The sequence below is a fragment of the Oryza glaberrima genome, chromosome 3 (assembly GCF_000147395.1).
Source record: "Oryza glaberrima chromosome 3, OglaRS2, whole genome shotgun sequence".
Taxonomy (NCBI): Eukaryota; Viridiplantae; Streptophyta; class Magnoliopsida; order Poales; family Poaceae; genus Oryza; species Oryza glaberrima.
The window spans coordinates 33,494,017-33,510,201 of record NC_068328.1 but is presented as its reverse complement, the minus strand read 5'-3'; the positions used below and the strand labels follow the sequence as shown (position 1 = coordinate 33,510,201).

At 46.7% G+C, this 16,185-nt stretch overlaps 3 protein-coding genes across 3 annotated transcripts; 1 reads left to right on the top strand and 2 right to left on the bottom strand.

Annotated features, from left to right (window-relative positions):
• Positions 1-301: 301 nt before the first annotated feature.
• Positions 302-2,197, bottom strand: LOC127765405 (amino acid transporter ANT1-like). Its single transcript, XM_052290305.1, has 3 exons — positions 1,781-2,197; positions 985-1,671; positions 302-900 (listed from the first exon to the last, which is right to left on the bottom strand). Exons 1-3 carry the CDS (start codon positions 1,979-1,981, stop codon positions 529-531), a joined length of 1,260 nt encoding a protein of 419 aa, XP_052146265.1. The 5' UTR covers positions 1,982-2,197; the 3' UTR covers positions 302-528.
• A 2,538-nt stretch (positions 2,198-4,735) lies between these two features.
• Positions 4,736-5,921, top strand: LOC127768553 (CASP-like protein 4B3). The gene is made up of 3 exons (XM_052294159.1): positions 4,736-5,081; positions 5,159-5,297; positions 5,408-5,921. Exons 1-3 carry the CDS (start codon positions 4,816-4,818, stop codon positions 5,597-5,599), a joined length of 597 nt encoding a protein of 198 aa, XP_052150119.1. The 5' UTR covers positions 4,736-4,815; the 3' UTR covers positions 5,600-5,921.
• Positions 5,922-6,048: 127 nt separating this feature from the next.
• LOC127768552 (SCAR-like protein 1) lies at positions 6,049-15,391 on the bottom strand. The gene is made up of 11 exons (XM_052294158.1): positions 15,027-15,391; positions 13,665-13,828; positions 13,435-13,558; positions 13,233-13,359; positions 12,644-12,705; positions 11,503-12,554; positions 10,971-11,360; positions 6,899-10,860; positions 6,731-6,817; positions 6,527-6,646; positions 6,049-6,435 (listed from the first exon to the last, which is right to left on the bottom strand). Exons 1-11 carry the CDS (start codon positions 15,173-15,175, stop codon positions 6,379-6,381), a joined length of 6,294 nt encoding a protein of 2,097 aa, XP_052150118.1. The 5' UTR covers positions 15,176-15,391; the 3' UTR covers positions 6,049-6,378.
• Positions 15,392-16,185: the final 794 nt, after the last annotated feature.

Below are 16,185 nucleotides of genomic sequence, written 5' to 3'. Positions count from 1 at the left end.
CAAATGGATGGATGTGCAGGTGTCCCAGTGCACACTGCCCATATGACCATGCATCTATCATCAGCAGTGTGCCTGCTCCTGATCATCGATTGAAAGTTTCAGTTGAGAACAAACCTGGCATGCTCTGCCCTGCACATTTCACTACCTCAACTTGTGCAGCTAACCGAAGCTATAGCACGTGAGCCCTTATAGTCTTGTACGTACAATGCAGCAATCACTGACACCAAAAGTGACAGTGTCTATTGACAAAAAGGTTAAACCATTTCTATTGTTTTATTTTAAAAAAAATCGACACCAAAAGTGAACTATTGAAAAAGTAGTAAAAAATATAAGGAAATTGTGTTCCTACATGAAAAATTAGCTGCAAGTGTAACGCTTTTACATTATTGGAAGAAAAAAAAAATCTAGTATGCTAATCTAGTGTAGTACATTATACACGTCTTGAAAAATGTCTGGAAAAATATATACTGGAAGAGAGAAGCTGCTGGATTGGGATTGGACGGCGAGGAGAGCCCATTACGGCCCAGTTCAGAGGCCCGATACAACCGTGTAAAGCCCATGGGCCGCGAAGGCCAGCCCAAGGAGCAAGAAGCCGCCGTCCACCGCGCGCCGCCACGCGCTCGCCGCCGCTCCGACGAGGCGGAGGTGGAACAGCGCCGGGAGCACGAAGGAGAGCAGCGCGCACACCGTGCTCCCCACGAACGCCGCGAACTCCCCGAACGCCGGCACGAAGCACGCCACCGCCGTCACCGCGCCCACCACCGCCACGCGGCTCGCCTGCACCGCCGCGCGCTTCCGCGCCCACCCGCCCGCCGACGGGAACAGCCGCGCCTCCACGATCTCGTGGATCGGGTGCATCATCACCGGGAACGTGAGTGCCAGCGCGACGCACAGCACGATCTGCGAATCGGATAATCAAATCGTGCTTGATGGCCAACTTGATCAAAGAACTCTAAAAGAATCTATGTTTGATTTGGTGGTGACCTTGACGGCGGCGGTGGACCAGTTGTTGGGGAGATTGAGAGTGACGATGTCTCTGGTGACGTCGCCGTAGGCGAGGTAGCCGCAGACGCCGAAGCAGACGTAGACGGCGGTGACGCCGGCGATGGCGTGGAGGAGCACGGGGCGGAACCTCCTCCGGTCGGACATGGACGCCTCCAGCGCCAGCGTCAGGCAGAACCCCTCGAAGCAGAACACGGCGACGCCGCAGGCGAACGGGACGCCCCAGAGCCCCGCGAGCGCGCTCCGCCCCTGGAATGGGCTCCCGCCGCGGCCGGCGAGGAGCTGGACGTCCTCCCTGACGACGGTGGCCACGGCGAGGACGGTGCACGCGTCGGCGAGGATGCTGAACGGCGCCAGCGACGACAGCGAGCGGATGAAGGAGAGCGCCGCCTCGGCCGGCAGGAGCACGGCGAGGACGACGGCTGCCGGCGACACGCGACGCGGCGGCTCCTCGCCGCCGGCGGCGGTGGTGGGGAAGACGGAGCAGATGTTCTGGCCGATGAAGACGAGGTAGGCGACGGAGCCGCCGGTCTGGGAGAGGATGATGGTGACCTCGGTGAAGTATCTCCCAATGGCGCCGAAGCATTTCTCGCCGAGGTCGCCATAGGTGTAGTTGCCGTCGTGATCCACCTCCTCTTCTTGCTCCCGTAGCTTGTCTCTGCAATCCAGCTACAAAACGAACCAAAAAAACACACACACAAAATTAATTACACTTAATCGCGTGATTAGAAGCGACTTAATTAAGCAGCGGAAAGCGCGTGTGTGAGTAATTACTGACAAGGAGGAGCATGCAGTAGAAGGTGGCGGCGCCGGCGCCGGCGACGCCGAGAGCTCCGGCGAGCCAGCCGGAGGTGCGGAAGGCGTAGGGGAGGCCGAGCACGCCGGTGCCGACGATGGAGACGACGATGTTGCCCAGCGTCTGCGCCGGCGTCGCGCCCGTCCTCCCCTCCAGCAGCGGCGCCTTCGCCTCAGCCCCCATGAACTCCGGCGACGACTCTACCCAACCAACAACCAAAGCAATCAATCAACCAATCTTTTGAGCTCAAAAAAACGTTGCAAAATCGTGGAGAGCTTGACGACGAGTGACACGTAGGTTTTGGTTTGGCGCGAGGATGAGGATGATGATCGGTAGGTGGCGGGGACGCTGATGCTGTTGACAGCGACAAAAAAACGTGTGTGGTGGCGAAGAAAGTGTTTTTTTTTTCCACCGGATTATTCTGGTCTTGTTGTCGACTGTCGTTGGTGATCGGGTTGTGTGATTGGGAGGATCGTCGTCGGCGGCGGCGGCGTGCGCTTTCGAGTGGGCGCGGCGAATTGGTGGAGATCGGAGAGTGACACAAGTAGTCAAGTATTCTCTCCATTTCTCCATTTCATAATGGAAGTCATTCTAACATTTCTCCATTTTATAATGTAAGTCATTCTAACATTTTTCATATTTATATTGATATTAATGAATCTAGACATATATATGTATCTAGATTCATTAACATCAATATTAATATAGAAAATGCTAAAATAACTTACATTATAGAACGGAGGAAGTAGATGAGTAGGCCAAGTATAGAGAGCAACAGGTCGATGCACCGTTCTTTTTTGGGGTTTGTGGTTTTGGCATGTTGCTGGCAGCGTGTCACCGACGACCATGATGAACTGGCTGCAGCAGCCAATCGTGCCAAAGGAGAGAACTATTCTGTGCTTTCTGGTCTTTTCTCCTCCTTTTTTGAGATGCTCTCGATTAATTCACTTGCAACCCATATGAGTGAGGGTTTTTTTTTGAACTTTTTTAATTTAAAAATAATTCTTTCCAATAATTATTTTCAAGATCTGACTATTCCGGACATGACAAAACAATATTGTTACATCACTCTGGTTGACGTGGCATGATAAAATTACCACGCGCAAGCAAGCTAGCATGATCAAAATGTTCAAATTTTTAAAATAAGTTTTAAAAGGGTCCATTAATAAAAAAAAAGTTCTTAAAAATAATAAAATTCTATGAGTGAACACCCTACTAAAAAAAGGAAAGGAGAAAAAAAAAAGGAAAAAGTCCAATTTGACTCCCTTAATTGTACGCCGAATCTAATTCATACCCCTTAACCAGAAAACCGGATAGAACGACTCCCCGAACTAATGAAACCAGTGCAATTTGACTCCCTCGGCGGTTTTGCTGACGTGGCGCTGACGTGGCAGTGTTGACCCGGACTTCGTCCCACGTGGCGCTGACATGGTTTTAGAATTGAAAAAAAAATCAGTGCGACCCATCTGTTATTCACACAAAATATATTGTGGGGCCCACATGTCATCCTTCTCCTTCCCTTCATCCTCCTCCCTCTCTCTCTCCCTTCTCTCTTTTCTCTCCCCCTCCCACTCCGGACGCACGCGGGGATCGATGGCGGCGGCAAGCGGGGGCCGGACTGCCGGAGTGGCGACGGCGGCATACGCGCGGGGCTAGAGACAGATCGGCGGCGTACGGGAGGCGGGCGCTAGAGCGTCCACCACCCCCTCCAGCTCCACCTCGCCATATCCATGTCGTCATCGTCGTCCGCGTCTGCTTCCCCCCTTCCGCTGCGCTGCCTATCCCTTCTCGGACAGCGGCGGCGCTTCGGCAGGTGATGGCGGAGGTAGAGGAGTAGCTCGATAGCGTGGAGGACGCTCCCGAGCTCGGCGGCGGAGGGTGAGCGAGATCTCGGCGGCGCTGCCTCTCCCCTTTCCCTTCTCCACAACCGGCGATAGCCTAGGAAGGCGGCGGCGCTTCGGTTAGCGGCGATGGAGGTAGAGGAGTATCACAATGGCGCGGAGGGCGCACATGAGCTCGGCGGCGCTGCGCTCCACCGACGCCGCCTCCCATGACCGCGCCATCTCCCCCAACGTCTTTACGCTCCTCTGCCTCGACTACTTTGCCGCCATTGCCGAGGCCAAGCTCCCCGTGCTCGTCTGGCGACGCCGTCGTGGGCGTGGTTCCAGCAACAACGCCGTCTGGATCCCCCGCCTCCTGCCCGCCGCCGCCGCTTTGGTCCTCGCCCGCATGCCGCTGTCGCCACCGCTGTGGTCCTCACCCACATGCCGCTGTCGCCACCGCTGTGGTCCTCACCCACATGCCGCTGTCACCACCGCTCTGGTCCTTGCCCGCATGCCACCGTCAACACCGCTGTGGCCCTCGCCCGCATGCCGCCGTCGCCGTCGCCACTCCGACCAAGAGAGGGGGAGAGAAAGAGAGAGGGGAGAGAGGGAGAAGAAAGGAGGGAATGAGAGAAGATGACATGTGGACCCCACATGTCAGTTGGTCTCACATTATTTTTTGTGTGAATGACAGATGGGTTCCACTGATTTTTTTTTTCAATTCTAATGCCACGTCAGCGCCACGTGGGACGAAGACCGGGTCAACACTACCACGTCAGCGCCACGTTAGCAAAACCGCCCTCCAAAACCGCTGAGGGAGTCAAATTGCACTAGTTTCATTAGTTCGGGGAGTCGTCCTATCTGGTTTTCGGGTTAAGGGGTATGAGTTAGATTCGGCGTACAATTAAGGGAGTCAAATTAGACTTTTTCCAAAAAAAAAACTCTCACAGGTTATCTACCCAGTTTCTACGCTCTCACGTGGCCCATTGAATTCACCGTGTGGCCCATGGCCCATGCCTAGGTGCGGCCCATTACCTATCTCACTGTGCTACTGCTTCCGCATCCACTGAGCCAACTAAGCTCAAAACCGTAGCGTCCCCACCGCCAACGAGGCGAGCTTTTGGCCGGCAAGTCACCATCCGAGGAAGACGACGCGTACGCCACACGAACACGATCCGCCCGTCGCCGACGCCGATGTCGTCGTCCGGCCCGCCTACCGGCGACGGCCGTGATGACGCGTCGGGTCCGGGACCAGCCGGCGCCGCAGCCGCCGCCGACGGCAGCGTGCCGGTGTCGAGGTCGATCGTGGAGCGGTGGAAGATGGAGCCCGCGGCGGCGCGGGCGCGGCTGCTGCTGCGGGCGGTCGCGTGGCTCTTCTCCCTCCTCGCCCTCGTCGTCATGGCGTCCAACAAGCACGGCCACGGCGGCGCCCAGGACTTCGACAACTACCCGGAATACACGTCCTCTCCGCCTGCAATTTCCACAGTTTCTCCGCCGTCTTCTCAACCTAACCTCCGATCGATCGTTTCCCGTGCAGCTACTGCCTCGGCATCTCGATCATCGCCGTGCTGTACACCACGGCGCAGGTCACGCGCGACGTTCACCGGCTCAGCTGGGGACGGGACGTCATCGCGGGGAGGAAGGCGGCGGCCGTCGTTGACTTCGCCGGAGATCAGGTAGGTGTACCGTACATATACATGTGCACAGCTTCATTTTTTTTTATTACTTGGAATTTGCAATGCTCCGATCCAACCACCGCCACCAACTTGGATCATGTCATCGTCAGGTCGTCGCTTACCTGTTGATGTCGGCGTTGTCGGCGGCGGCGCCGGTGACGGACTACATGCGTCAGGCCGCCGACAACCTGTTCACCGACTCCGCGGCGGCGGCCATCAGCATGGCGTTCCTCGCCTTCTTGGCCGCCGGCCTTTCCGCTCTCGTCTCCGGTTACAACCTTGCCATGGAAGTTCTTGTATAGCTTCTGCGTATATCTCCATAGCCATTCCCTGTGTCACATCACATTGCAGCACTGTACCATGTTCCTTGATTCATTTCAAACCTAGTTTGGGAAACACGGTTCTGAATTCGTCTGAATACACCCAGTTTTTGAATCAGTTAACAAACGGGTGTATGACTGTATCCTGTAAATGTAAGCAACTGCACAATATTTATACTACCTCCGTTTTTTAATAGATGACGCCGTTGACTTTTTCTCACATGTTTAACTATTCGTCTTATTCAAAAATTTTATGCAAATGTATAAGATATAAATCGATATAAATCACACTTAAAATACTATGAGTAATAAAACAACTCATAACAAAATAAATTATAATTATGTAAATTTTTTGAATAAGACGAATGGTCAAACATGTGAGAAAAAGTCAACGACGTTATCTATTAAAAAACGGAGGGGTACAACATATAGATCACAACTAAACACAAAGATGAATGTCATGTTAGATAAATCAGCTTTAACTGAAACAAACAGATTGATAATTTACATATAGGCCTGAATAATACAGTCCTCGGAACATGACTACCATCAGCAGCCTTTGCTGCTGGGAGAGGAAAGTATACATACAAATGCGGGCTAAAAGAATGCAAAAAAAGACAAGATGTATGGGCATATACTATACACAAGACTAGCAACGCTATCCAAAAGATGAGATTGGCTGTGCAGCCTGTCCAGGAAGGCAGGAGCTTCGTGATGTTTCGGCACCTTCCAGCCACAAAAATGGGGCAAAATGTGCGCGTTCATGTGTCACTCGATTCACTCCAATTATCTCCGTCTTCATCGTCGCTTCCAACCGCCTGCTCCATAAGATAGCCATGACAGATAAGTAAATGGAAGATATCAATATCAAGATGGGAACTATGGAATTTCACTGCAGAGATGGACAACCTGTCGTATGGCGTTCGCTTTCTCTATTATGGCAGCAACTTTCAAGTTCCTTGTTGAGGCTCTAGGAGGGGTTCTGATTGTTGGCTGCTTAGCTGAACTCACCGGCTTCAGGTTGAAGGTCTGATTATGAGAGCAAACAGCAAACAAGTTAGAGAGTGGAGAGGAGAGAGGATGGTCAGAGAGAGAGCGCATTTTATTGCCAACCTTGTTCCTTATCTGCTCTAGCAACAGGTTTCTTTCATTAGGTTTTGACTTATCAGTTGGGGCCACAAGTTCTGAAACCTTCCGCATCTACAAAAAGAAAGAGCAAGTGGTGTTAGGGGAAAATACAGGAACATATGAAACGTAGGCGCTCACAATGAAGGCACCTACCGTGCTTCTATCATGGGCAGCAACAGCATCAACCAGTGGATTCCTTGGGATATTTCTAATTGAAACTGGTTTCTTGATTAGTAGATGATCTTCAACCTTTGGTTCAAATTGGTTCTCTTCCATTGAGATGCCGTAATTTGGATGAAGCATCTGGGGTCTCACAGTCCAGCCCATGACTGGTGGCTGCTCGGCATGTAAATAGCCACCTTCATGAGAGCTATCAAAGTGGTTATTATTGCCAGGGCTTGCTGCATACCCATCTGGCTGGTGTATGTCTTCTTTCTCCGAATTGTGGTCATCATGTGGGTAATCTAGACATCCTGATGATTCTTCACTAGGTAATGGGCCTTCATACTGATCCTCCACATTATGGATATTTTCTTCTTCCGTCAGCAAGCCTGATGCAGAAAGATTTGTTGCGTCTGAACACACCTCGCTTGTGATAAAATGGTTTTTTAGTTTGTTGTCCTCGCATGATGCATCTGAAGTATGCACTTTATCAACTGAAGTCACTGGGAGCGATTCACCATGAGATTGCTGGTTACACCCATTCTCTGAAACATGACTTGATGCTGAAGAGCTTGTTATGTGCAAGTCCATGGCACATGCAGCATTGTGGTCATCCACTGTTTTTTCATCCTCTGATACCGCTCGAGAAGTATAACTAGAATGCTCACCATGGTCTGAAGTATCCGAAGGAAAAACGGACCCCTGAAGGCCCTGCTGGCTGATTGATGGAACTAGAAACAATGGTTTTGGTGGGTGTGAATCCATTACATCTGTGATCCCAGTGCCATTCTGATGTTCCTCAGCCTCTGTTTCTGATGAAGACACACGCTCCTGATGTTTAATGTTCTCACAAGCATCTGAAAATAACTGAACATGTTCAGTCACTGCAACATCATTTGCTGTCGGAGGTGTAGCCAATCTTCTGAACTCTACTCCTCGCTCATTATTGTCTAATATAGGATCTAGATGCCTCTCTTTGATCTCTTGAGAGGAAACCGGCTCTATTGATTCAGTCATTCCACTTAGGCAACCTGGCATATTATCCATCCCTGCATCTGAAGTATGCAAAACAGGACCTTTCCCTCTTTCAGGCTCAAGCATATGGCCTTTTGTACTTGCAATTCCTAAGCGAGGCTTTCCAAGCCTCCATAGAAGAGGAGGGAGAGGTGGTGGTTTTTGAGGATCTTCATAGGAAACATTTGAAAACGGTTTGTTGGGTGGTGGATCAGGAGACGACAACCGATATGTTTCCTCAGTACTTGGCATGGCATTAGCAGAAGACATTGTCGATGCCTCAGATAGTACAACTGATTCTGAATAACATGGTTCGATTTGGCAATCAACTTGAGGCAAGCAATAAGATCCGTTCTCTGATTCCAATTGCTTGCATGGAGGTTCATCTAGCTCACAAACCTTATCATCATTCAAGGAACATGGAGCAACTAGAGAATCCAATTCTGGGAATGAACACACTTCCTGCTCTAACTCCACTGGAAGAACATGAGTTGATGTAGCACCATCTGGTTCATTAGTCTTATCATTAGGTGAAGAGCACAGAATGATTTGGGAATCAAGATCACCAGAGACACTGTCTTCTGACTCGAGTTCTATTAAACCAGAACTGCTCAACGGAGGGGCATTTAGTTCATCTATTTTCTCATTACTTGGTGTTGGAGAACATGAAGCGATTTGAGAAGCAGATTTTCCTGGGACACAAACTTCTCTCTCCATTTCCGCTAGGAGAGTATTGCTCAATGGAGAGGCATCATCCAGTTCACCTATCTTCTCATCAACCAAAGAAGATTTGGTGACTTGAGAATTATGCTCTCCTGATATACAATCTTCTGGTTCCTGTTCTGCTTCAAGAACAGTACTCAAAGGAGGGGCATCTACATGATCTGCCATCTCATTAACAGAGCAAGATGGACCAGCTCGAGAATCAAGTTCGCCTAAAACAAGAGCTTCTGATCCCTGGGTTTGAATTTGTTTGCTCAACGGATGGGCATCCACTTCATCTCTCCCCTCATCAGTTGAAGACCATGGAACATCTTGGTAATTATATTCATCCGAGTCATGAACTTCTTCTGATGGTTCCAACAATACGGAGTTACTCACAGGAACTTCTAGTTCATCTGTCCTTTCATTAATAAAAGCACGTGAAACAAGATTGGCACAGGTTTCCTGTTTTTCTTTCACTGCAATACTGTTGCCTGAAGGAGAGCTACATGTTTCATCGATCATGTCATTATCCAACAACTGGGAATCACCATGAGAATCAACCTCATGCAAGGCATGTTGTTCCACCTCTAGTTCCATTGGAACAGAAGGGACACCTAATTCATGAATTTTCTCATCAATGAAGGGCTCATCGGATTTTAAGTCAGAATTTGCTGCCTTGTCATCAGGATCCGCTTTGGCAGAAAAGTGCATCAATGTATCACCTGGAGCATCCCTGGATTCCTCCTGGTCCACTCCTGTCCGTACTGCAGAGACACAATAGAGGAACTCCGACTCACTGGTCACCAAACTACTTGAGACGACATTAGAATCTGAGGCTGGTTTATCATCAATACTTTCAGGCGTTGCTGTCAGATCCATCTCGTGGTACTCATGGCAGAACGATCTGAAGTCCTCCTCAGTCATAACTTCTGATGGCAATGGCACCTCATCAGGTGGAGTTGCAGGTTCCCAGAGGGAATCAGCAACCGGAACCGGATTCAGGTCTTCGATTCCCATATTACCATGAGGGATTAATAGTTCTGAAATAAAATCCTGTTCTTCCTCAGAGAAACATGGTTGATAGCTAGGACACGGATCAGCTAGAGCATGATTCACTTTGTAACCAGGATCCATGAATGGGTTTGTACCAAAAGAATCTTGAGCACGAGGCTCCCTCACCAAATCAATATTTTCTGGTTGTTCTTCCACCATTTTACTATTCAAGATTACTGCACCACCCTTCTCCACATCACAATGATACTGAACGTCAGCACTAAGATTGGTCTCGTCTGGTAATTCCTTTTGACAAACAGGATTTTTCGGACAATGCAATGCTGAAAGATGTTGAATATCATCAATGTCACTACATGCTTCACCTGTATTTTTTGTTTCAATATGCTGGGGAAGATTGTTTATCTGCAACACACTTTTCTCGAATATATGCTCTCTTGATTCATCTAATGCACAAAGATTTTCACATGGAGCTTTCACTGTTTCCAACTCTTCCCTGCAAGGGGAACTAGACTGTAATTGCACATCGTGCCTAGAGTTGTCCACCCTAGGATTAGCCAAAAATTCTGCATCCTCACTATATTTGGCACCATCAGGAAGATCCTCTTGAAAAGGTGTCATGTCATCAGTAAACCTGCCAGTGATGGATTCTTCTGCAACCTCAACATTGACCAGAACTTCATCACTTTTTGCAATTTCTCCTGTTTCAGTAGACTCGTCATGTTCCAAACAGGAAGCACTACTGTCAAGCAGAGAGGCATCACCGCAAGCTAGTGGGACCTCAGCCAACGATGGCTTCTTCTCATCATTCAGATCACGAGAAGAAATCACAACCACCTCATCTGCAAGATCTTCTTCTCCTCCTTGAGGAGATGCAGTTTCAGTGAGTAATGGGAGCTCTCCTCCTCCTACTAATTCTCCTTGAGGAGATGCAGTTTCAGTGAGTACTGGGAGCTCTTGACCATTAGAGAAGTCCCCACGCACATCAGAGATTTCCATAGGGTCCTCTTGATGCGTGTTGGCCCTAGTGGAACAAGGCCCTTTTCCTAGCGCAATTATTCCATCATCCTCTAAAACATGCTTATATAGGTCCTCTACGTCATACTTATATAGATCATCTTCTGGTAGAGAGTTCAAATCTTCAGCCATGTCATCATCATCTGATTCATATGTCGAATCACTCTGAATGCTTGAATTGATTGGTGCAACTCCCGAATCAAGCTCTGCAATAATAAGGTTTCATTTAATGAAATGAAATATCCCAACTAAATAAAGCATTTAAATATAATAAAATGTAAGATGTTGAAGACAGATAAACAAACAAATGGCTTACCGTCCACATGCTCGTGGATATGATCAGTACCTAAACCTGTTGGGGGTGTATTTGCAACAGTTTCTTTAGGAACTACAACATTGTCCAACTCCAAGTCCTTTGTGCACATACCAGGATCCATATCAGGGAAAGATGCAACTTTTCCAGATGAAACGCTTGCGTGCATAGCCACGCCTTCAAGTTGGTTATTGGACCTATGTACTTCTTGATTGGAAATGGTAGGTTGCAGCAATGAATCATCAGCATTTCCAACTTCAATTTCTTCTTCACACTGTGATACATCATTAGGTCTGCCCAATATCACAGAAGTACCATCTGGTGCAAAGTTTTTATCATCCTCCAATGAGTGAAATGGTTTTTCAATAAAATCATTGCTTTCGATAGAGGAACCTGACATCACATGACAATAACTATGTAGGTAAAAATAAATATAAGAACAATAAATAAAAAAACTAATGATGTTTTTATCATCCTCCAACAGAGGGATCATATTTTTGTATAAAAAACTAGATACTTAGAATGTAAGAATTACCATCCAAGCCACTAGATTTCTGGGATGACTGTTTATCAGAACTATGGGCAATCACAGCATGATGATCATTGGACAAAGATGCCTCCTGGTATTGTTGAAAACCATTCATATTACCATTGGTCCTAAAAACATCATTGTCGTCAGAGAATACACTGGATGATGAGCTGACATCCATTTCCATTAGGTCAACATCATTAGAAGGCTCTTCATCATTGGTGCAATCAACACCACTGAAATTTGTATTAGAAGATATTGCATGGTTTGGTTCTCCACCATTGTATGAATCATTCAACCATGGTGATGAGTCTATTACATGACCTAGTTCTGAAAACTCTGTGTGCCGTTCATTTTCACCTTCATCGCGGTGAAAGTTCAATTCATCCAATTCCATCTTGGCACCAGGGTCCTTTTTTATTTTCATCTCAGCATGTGCTTCACCCTCTGATTCCATGTTATTAAGAGCATCCACGAAGTTCTCCTGATCACTACCAGTGTCATCAGGTCTGCAGCGATCATCATTTTGATCAGCAGGGACCATAGCTGATAGAAGATTCTCTTCCTGCACTGACTGCATCCTATCAGAGTTGGAGAGCATGGCATTTTGTTCCACAAGAGACCTCTTACAGACGTCTTCCACTTTGTCAGGTTCATGCTGTGTAGCCTGTAATTGCCTATCATCTGCCTCCAGGGCCTCCAGGCAATCTGAACCATTAATGTGTGTAGGTGCGATCCCCTTGGTATCAAACTCGTTTATTGGAACAACCTTAGTCAGTTCAAGTTTAGCAGAAGATTGAGCACGAGCACTGAAATTATCTATTTCTCCAAATGAGGATGCCGTTTCACTTGAGTCAGTTAATCTAAACTTTGGATGGTAGTACCTCGAAGAATAGTTGGAGAAGATCTTTTGTTGTGATGAGATTATTTCTTGCAGATGCTCTCTGCATATTCTGCTAATGTTCTTATGATCAGACTCCCGAGGATACCTGTATTTCAACTTTGTTGTCCTTGGTGGAACTTTTCTAGATGATCGATCCTTTGAGGTAGTGTGGGATCTGCCGATTTTTACACAAAACGATATTGTATCACTACATGATTTTTGTGATTATTATGTACATGACCAATCAAAATGCACTAGACTTACTCAGAGTTTGCGATAAGCAATGATTCGAGTGTTTCTCCTTTCCTCCAACGCAAAGCTTTTTTCTGAAATGAAAGGTATCAATAAGTTCGTAAATCCAAGAAAACTAAAACCACAAAGATCCATATATATTCAGAAACAACAATGAACACAAATGGTCAAGGGGTGTTCCCAGGACAGGCTTATATTTCACGCAAGTTGTGATAATAACATATTAGCAACTAAACAAATGGGCATTTTAACTTGGACAACCTTCCAAAATTTATCAGGTCTGGATTTACATTTCAAATAATAAGGTCAGCATGCCTTTTTCTTTTCCATCTGCTGTATTTTTTCATGTGCAATTTAACTGAACCCGATTTTTATTTGACATGCAAAAAGAACGTTTTAGTAAGTCCTACCATTGCAAAAACCAATACTGTCAGGCAAAGATATTTATTACTGCTGACTACCAAAAATATTACATTTAATACAAAACAACATCAGCTAGCATCGCGTTCATTTCATGCACACGAATCTATTAGGTGTACTTCCTGAAGGCTCCCAGGCAAAGTGAAAAATAATCAGGCAAGAATAGAGGATTAATTATTACCTTAATTTTGCGGGGCTTCTTTTCTATCACAGCATCCGTTTCTATCATGTCCGAGGAATGTTCTGTCTTGAAGAAAGATGGGTCTGAGTATCGTTTCAAGGAGGCCCCAGCACCAGCAACATCAAACCTGAAGAACAACCCTAGCGTGTAAGTACCAACAACGTATTTGGTTAATCCTCATGAAAAAACAGCATTTCCATACTTATCCAATGTGAATAAACGTGGTGGGCCACGGCATTCTTCATATGAATCCAAAATGAAACGGGGCATATCTCCTTGAGTAATCATATTTTGATCAATCTGAAGATTTGTGTGCCACTCAACACCTAGAAGAGAATGTACCAAGAATTTTTCAAGTAAGAACCATACCATAAAGAAAACAACAAGCAGGGCAGGCATATAGTCTCTGTTTTTTTTCAAATTTCAACTAACCGTCATCATGTGGGTAATTTGAATGGTCAGACTGGGATATAATGGCCTTCTCAACTGCAGGAAATTCTGCCTCTAACTGTCGCAACCGAAGCATTAAACCATGCCCTCTAGAAGCAGTGGCCATCACATCTTCATGCAGGTCGTGAAATATTTCAGCTGCAAACCTTTGTTTCCAAGAGGGAAATACATAAGTTCTTAAGTAAAAGAGGAATAGTGGCATGGTCTGTGTTACAAGATGTTTCAACAGGAATATTACTACATCTGTAAGAAAACATCAATAATCAACAACAGGCATATCTTTGTTGCAGACAGTACAACTAAAATGTCATACAACAAAGCTTATAAGACAAACCTCACCAACAAAGAGCCTGTCAAAAGCCAGCAAAAGTTTTGCAATCACCAGTTCCAAATGATGACACGGTATATAATAGAAACTTTTCAAAAAAAACAAAATGCTTTAAATTTTACGAAGTGTTGAACTTAGATACTGACCGAATTGAGTTGAAAACACTACAACTATTCCTTCAAAAGAAAATATATATGAAAGGCGCTCTCATCTGACTCTCTAGAACTTTCGTCTCTATTATGAAGTTCACAATGAAATGTCTTTGTCCCTCATCTAACAAAATCCAAACTATGCAGCATTTCCAACACTCCGCAATAGACAAAATTAACAAGGTTGAATACCCTTCCCAAATTACAGAAATTAGCTGCAGTGTTAATTTTCTCTTCTATTCCCAAATACAACAATTTACCCTCTAGTCTAATGTCTAATCTCTTCACTCACTAAAACAGCTATCAATTGCACTACGAAAAAGAAGGAACTATCCTGAAATCCGCAAAGCGTGCAATGAAGACTAAAAAAAGCAATATCTGCAGTGGCCCATCTTGCTAGCCCGAAAGGGATGCAAATGTAACTCACAACCCCCATTTGCGAAGGAAAAAAAACGTCATGACTCAACCCAAATTTGGAAATCCAATTACATGCTCAAACTGGACTCAGAATACATCCCTCGTGGTCTCCCCAAAATTTGTAACAAATTCAACAGGTGAAGCAAATTCTAAGACCAACTGATGCCATGAAATTGAGTAAATGAGCGCAACAAAGTTGAATTAAAGTGTTTCCAAAACCATCGAGTTATCTAGTACATAGAAACATCCCAAAAGCAGATGAACACACACAAAAAAAAATTCAACACCGACACACCGCATCTCAATCGACCGTACCATAAGTCCAAAACACATCCAGAAACTTGCAAACTCCACAGCGAGGCCACTCACTCACTCGCTCATTCGCTAACACGAACCCTAGCATCTCTCCACACAGGAAAAAGAACAAAGAACAAAGCCAGTGGTACTCACTCCGCGAGATCCCCGAGCTGGCGGAGCACGCCGACGAGCCCCGCCATGGCGACCCCCTCGAGGAGCGCCTCCGGGTCATCCTTCTCCCCCGGCGCGTACAGCTCCGGATCCGACAGCCCGTACTCGTTCCGTATCTGGTACCGTATCATCTCCGCTCCCCCCTTCTCTCTCCCTCCTCCTCCCTCCTCCTTCCTCAACCCCCTCACGATTCCGCCATTGGAGCCACCTCCACCACCACCACCACCTCAGCGGCGCCCGCTCGCTCGCATCCGCGGGTAGATTTCGCGGGTGGATTTAGCGCGTAAAAAAATAAAATATAAATTCATCTATCTAAGTGGAAGTGAGGAAGACGAGGAGGAGAGAGGTGGGAGTAACGAGATTTATACGGGGTACGCGTCAGAGAACACATTCTTATTTCCCCCGGCGCATCACGCGCGTCACTGACGGGTGGGCCCCCCCCACACCCCTCTCCCAAACCCGTGAGATATTATTCAATTTGCTCCCACTTCGAGATCCCACCACCAGCCTCACTCGCTGCCCACGTGAGCCCCACCAGGTACCCGCACGGTGGGCCCACGATTTCAGTGACGTACTAGTACAACATGATAGCGAAATGGTAGGGCTATTTATTAATTAATTAATCCGTGCAGATATCGTAGGGGGGTTAAACCGAGGGGTTAGTTTAGGCATTGACGGTGGGGGTCCCAGGTTGAACCGTGCTGAGCTGGCAGGTCCGGTGGTAAATATTTAATTCAGTTCAGTACAAAAACATTAGGCTATTTGTGATGGCGAGCCGTATACGTATAGTTGTACTTGAATTTATAAATTATTATTATTCATCATCTGGTTTATACTTCTTTAAAAACCAGATAAGCAAGCAGCAACTAACCATAGTTAAGTGCGTTTGGTGAGGCTCCAACATTGATACATCGTCATCATTAGCCAAAAGTAAAGGCGAATCAGGGTTCAGAATGAGATTGGCAAATACAGTACTCCTTGTACAAATGTGTAGTGTATCTGTGTATGTTCATTGATTTGTCATTAGCCATTGCACTTGTCGCTTAATTGTGTAGCTTTTCAGTGATTAGAATTTGATGTTGCCGATCAACCAATTGCTGTGCAGCAGCAGTAGTTGTTAGCTTGTCTCGTTGGTGATCTT

What these genes read in the sequence shown, in the direction of transcription:
- LOC127765405 (XM_052290305.1), bottom strand. Translation starts at nt 1,981, where the DNA reads ATGGGGGCTGAGGCGAAGGCGCCGCTGCTGGAGGGGAGGACGGGCGCG. An exon ending in TCTACTGCATGCTCCTCCTT is followed by an intron (nt 1,672 to 1,780) that starts GTCAGTAATTAC and finishes TTCGTTTTGTAG; the next exon opens with CTGGATTGCAGAGACAAGCT. An exon ending in GGTCCACCGCCGCCGTCAAG is followed by an intron (nt 901 to 984) that starts GTCACCACCAAA and finishes TCCGATTCGCAG; the next exon opens with ATCGTGCTGTGCGTCGCGCT.
- LOC127768553 (XM_052294159.1), top strand. Translation starts at nt 4,816, where the DNA reads ATGTCGTCGTCCGGCCCGCCTACCGGCGACGGCCGTGATGACGCGTCG. An exon ending in GACAACTACCCGGAATACAC is followed by an intron (nt 5,082 to 5,158) that starts GTCCTCTCCGCC and finishes TTTCCCGTGCAG; the next exon opens with CTACTGCCTCGGCATCTCGA. An exon ending in TTGACTTCGCCGGAGATCAG is followed by an intron (nt 5,298 to 5,407) that starts GTAGGTGTACCG and finishes TGTCATCGTCAG; the next exon opens with GTCGTCGCTTACCTGTTGAT.
- LOC127768552 (XM_052294158.1), bottom strand. Translation starts at nt 15,175, where the DNA reads ATGATACGGTACCAGATACGGAACGAGTACGGGCTGTCGGATCCGGAG. An exon ending in AAATTACCCACATGATGACG is followed by an intron (nt 13,559 to 13,664) that starts GTTAGTTGAAAT and finishes ATTCTCTTCTAG; the next exon opens with GTGTTGAGTGGCACACAAAT. An exon ending in TAGAGCAGATAAGGAACAAG is followed by an intron (nt 6,647 to 6,730) that starts GTTGGCAATAAA and finishes TCTCATAATCAG; the next exon opens with ACCTTCAACCTGAAGCCGGT.